A 4,830-nucleotide genomic window follows, 5' to 3' on the forward strand; every position below is an offset into this window, starting at 1 on the left:
TCAAATTTTATTCACATTTATTTTTTGCTTTGTGTGCTCACAGAAAATTAGAACACCTTTAGCAGAGGAGTTTAATAGCAATTTGTTTTGTAAGAGAACTTACATTCCATTTCTAAGTCAAATTGGTCAAAGCTTCTCCAGTATTTACAAAAAAAAAAAAAAGTGATCGACAAGATGCTGCACAACATTTCATCTGAGAAAAAACAAACAAAAGAAACTGCATTGCCTGCTGTAATCAGAACATACCACGGTATATAAACAGAAACCATTCCACTTATCACAGCTTTGAGTTTAAATTTTTTTTTTGTTTTGTTTTTTTTTTTTTAAAAAGGTCTTCCAGGATGACGTTTATTTTACAAAAATAAGCAGGGTGGAAAAAGAGCTGCAAACTTCATGTGCTTCTTGATATCAAGATTTCATTTATACAATAATCACAGTTAAAAACACCCTGCTGGTAATACATAATTACACTTTATTAAAGATCATGAAGCCAGCAATAAACAATAAAGCCTATACAACTTGTTTTCTACTTAATCACCGACTGGTACAACTAATGAGAGAGAAAGAGATCCTAGGATTTAAATGACTTGCTAAAACTATTTCATCTGGGAATTGACTTCTCCTTGTAATAAAAAATGACCGTTGTAAACCTTATGGTACACTTCACACAAAGACTTTTAAATTTTCTTAAAGACTAACCTCTGTGGCGTATTTAGGCACAGCTACAATGCCACTTAATTGTGGCTCCCCATCACTTCATTTTACATTTGACACCCCTTAGACCACCTCCTTCACACCACGGGCATGTCCATCTATTAACAAGTTTACATTTTGTGTAAAAAAAAAATATGCAAAAAACATTAATACTGATGCAAAAAAAAGAAAAAACCTACACCAATTTTTTTAAGCCGCTGACTTCACTGCCAGTTGGAATGGTAATATTGGAATTAAATGGTTTTGTGGGGAAATAAAACACAACAGCTTTAAAATATCCCTGGTTGTAGACAAGTTCTCCAAAACCAGTACCTGGCACCACGCCAAACAAACAAACAGGGAGCGAAAGTTCTGATTATCTTTTTTCCTCTTTTTCTGTGGAGGTTCAAGCCCTATTCTGCAGCCGCAGCAGTCGGGGCCTCGGAGCTGGACGCGGAATGAGCTTCTTGTGTGGCGGGTGTGGGGGCGGGCTCTTCTGCTTTCAGTGCTTCCTGCTCAGTGGACTTTGCTTCAGGGGCAGGAGCTGCCTCTGCTGGCTTCTCCTCCGCTGGCTTCTCCTCCGCTGGCGGTTTGGGCTCTTCAGCTGCAGGGGCAGCAGCTGCCTGGGTCTCCCCCACAACAGGCTTTTCTGGCACACTCTCTTCAGATTTGGCCTCTTGTGAAGAGCTGGTCTCCTCCTTGGTCTCCTCTGTGCTGGTGGAAGGAGCAGCAGGTGCAGCCTCCTCCTGGGCAGGCTTGCTTTCCTCTGTGCTGGTGGCCTCTGGTGCCACAGCTGCCTCATCCTTTGCCTCCTCTGTGGAGGCAGTTGCCCCTTCATTCTCAGCCCCCTCTCCGGTCTCCTTTTTGTTCTTCTTGAAGGAGAAGCCGCTGAGCTTAAAGGACTTCTTGAAGGAGAAGCGCTTCTTTTTCTTTTTGGGGGTTTCACTGCTGGTTGAGGGTGTGGCCCCATCCTCTGCCTTGGACGAACCCTCTCCTTCAGCGGGAGAGGCCGCCTCTGCATTCTCCTTGTCTCCCTCCGTGCTTTCCTTGTCGGCAGCAGCTGCCTCAGTTTTTTCTGCCTCTTCTTTGGGACTGTCTTCAGCTGGGGCACTTCCATTTGCCTGAGCCTCCTCCTTCCCAGCTTCTGCTGCAGAGGCGTCACCATTTACTTTCACATGGCCATTTTCCTAAGCGAAGGGAAACAAACAATTACATACTTTGTATCTATGCATGTGCTAGCTAGAGATATAGATATATATATATATATATATATATATATATATATATATATATATATATATATATATATATATAATAACACTAAATACAGCACCAAAACCTGTTTAAGGATGTAACCTTTAGTCAAGCAGCAAAAAAGTAATACCTCTATGAAACACTAGGGGCAACATCAGACCACTATAATCCCAATAAGACATGTGTTTCTAAACAGCCTTCATTTTCACTAGTCAAATTGAAAAAGCCACACTTTAATACAACCCCCTCCCCCACAAAGAAAGGTATGTCAGACTAATATGGGAATAGCGCAACATCCATCCCTCAATAAAACAGACCAACCAGTTTTCAGAACAGGAGTGGGGGTGTAGCACAAGTCAATAGACAAATACATCTGTAATCAGTACATACATTCAGCCATGGGAACACAGCCCCTTCCCTATTCCAGACAGAAGAATTGATTTCGTGAGTACCATGAAATGCGAATGTATGCTATGGCTCAATTTCTCCACTGGGGGGCGATGGTATACAACGAGAGCACCAACTACCACAGCGCCAAATCAGCGGCTGCTCATTAAACATCCGAACATGCCAGAGCATGGTACACATGTATATATATATATATATATATATATATTATATATAATATATATTCGTGCTTGTGCAATACACGTACACACCATTACCACCTATGATCTATTTGATGTTTTAAAATGTTAACCCTTTAAAAAGGGCAATACATTGTCACTAAATTGTGCCTACATGTAACAATGTAGCCGAGCATCTGGAACAAAAGGCGTGGTAGCAAGACTAGCAAACCATTGTTGCCAGTGAGCAGCGCAATTTCAGCGTTTTCTAAATGCATGCAACATAATTACAGTCCAATTTTTCCCTCCCCTTCAAAGATCTTTTCAAATTTAGCCAAAATGACCCTCGCACTGTTTTAACTACACATTTACATTCTAGAACGACTGCGTTAACGATTGTGTGCACGTCTTAGAGTCACCACAGCAATTAAAATAAAAGTAGTCTCTAATTACAATAACCTTACTGATTAACGCAGAGAACCCTCACAAAACGAGCTGGTGAAAATCGTGATGGAAACTATCACCGACCTAATTTGTGACTGGCAAATAAACCAGTAAATTTTACTTGTTATAAAGATTGTGCGAGTCTCTGCATTGATAATGTTGAGACCGGCGTCCAAAGCTACATGCCTTTGTTGGCTCCAGCATCATTTCAGACAAAGCGCTACTTGGAGACGCGGTCACATAACACCACGCCACACACAACTCAAAAATTACATTCTTCATTACGGTGAACACAACATACACGTGTATCACATTACATTATATGTTTTATAACACAAGGGTTCACAAAAAATACTATCCACTGCAAACATGAATATATCGTTTATTTAAGTCTCTTTCCTCTACATTATTAAAACACTACTAAAATGGGAATACCAATATTGTTACTCGTTTTACAAAGAGGTGCAGCTTTGCTTTATCGCTGTTGGGGCATTTTCACGACGCGCCGAATGGATTTGGATAAGGTTCCCAGCATAAACACTCAGTGCGCGCCGTTGCAAAAAAAAAGAAAAAAAAATCATTCAATTAAATATACATAAAATAAACCTGCTCAGAATTTACACTCGGTTTACCTGTCCATTGGTCTTTGAAGGGGAAGCAGCAGCGGCTTCTCCCGGTATTTCAGCAGCGATTTCGCCTTTCGCAGCGGTCTTGGAGAATTGCGCTCCCATGCTTTCTGTCCAACAAAGAAACTGAACCGATCCAAAAAGGGAACAAAGACTTCAGCGTCTTACTTAAATACGCGAGAAAGACTCTCTCTTTTAAAAGTTTACTCTGCAAGTAATCAAAGTCTTGATGAAAAGTACAAAATGGGTATTTCTCATAAAACAAAAACCGCCTGCCAAGTTGAGAGAAGTAATAAAAATCCCAGGTTTGTTGCTGTAGACAGGGTGGAAAATGGAGAAATCTCCCTTGTTGCTAATAAGATGCGGAGTCCAACGCCCAAGTTCCCAAATGAATGGGCTTTCCGAGCGATGACGGCATCCGCACCCATCCCCAGCCAATCAAGTAGCTCACACACAAATGGGGCGAGGCTTCCAATGCGAGCGAACAATGGAGCTTGCAGATTGTTACAAATCTGGAAACATCAACCAGCCTCAGCTGGTTCTTTCTAATACTAACCAATGCAGTAAAACAGAGTGGAGATGTGGATAGACAAAATGTTTTAATCAGATTTATCGCTTAATGTGCGAACGTTTTGGGTTTTTTTTTGCATACTGTGCCTATGTTTGATGGTTTTTTTTATACCCAATTTCACTTCTATTGTGCTAAATGCAAAACTGCATTTGAATGATTTAATTGAAGCTAGAATCATCTCCTTGGTTTATAAGATATAAACCATACAAGAGTTAATCATTTATTAATTAGTTGTATATTGAAACCAGCTCGTCTCAAACAAGGCGTGTCTCAATTTAAGCAAGACCAATAATTGCTCTAAAAGGTTCATTTACAATCGGGGGTTGCACGCTACTTCAGCAATGTAATAAAGAAGATCGTGATAATGGTGGCTTGGATCGATAACATGTTTTTATTCTCATTTGAGATGTTTTTTTTTTTCTTTTTTGTTTGTTTTGTTTTTACAGTTCATAAAACAAGTTAAATTAAAAATAATACAATGTGCATTTACTATTTTTTTAAATGGTATGTTTTTACAATTGTTTTATAACACACCGCACAGAACAACAACCACCAGTTGCCTCAACATCCTTTTCTTACTGAATGGTATCAGCATACTATTCTAGACTATAGATTTTCACCAGCCACTGTGCTGTTTGACATTATTATTATTATTATTATTATTATTATTATTATT

The 4,830-nt window shown here is 39.7% G+C and overlaps 1 protein-coding gene across 1 annotated transcript; it reads right to left on the reverse strand.

Annotated features, from left to right (window-relative positions):
• marcksa (myristoylated alanine-rich protein kinase C substrate a) lies at positions 1-3,972 on the reverse strand. Its single transcript, XM_041249584.1, has 2 exons — positions 3,590-3,972; positions 1-1,880 (listed from the first exon to the last, which is right to left on the reverse strand). Exons 1-2 carry the CDS (start codon positions 3,686-3,688, stop codon positions 1,107-1,109), a joined length of 873 nt encoding a protein of 290 aa, XP_041105518.1. The 5' UTR covers positions 3,689-3,972; the 3' UTR covers positions 1-1,106.
• Positions 3,973-4,830: the final 858 nt, after the last annotated feature.

The sequence above is a fragment of the Polyodon spathula genome, chromosome 5 (genome assembly GCF_017654505.1).
Source record: "Polyodon spathula isolate WHYD16114869_AA chromosome 5, ASM1765450v1, whole genome shotgun sequence".
NCBI lineage: Eukaryota > Metazoa > Chordata > Actinopteri > Acipenseriformes > Polyodontidae > Polyodon > Polyodon spathula.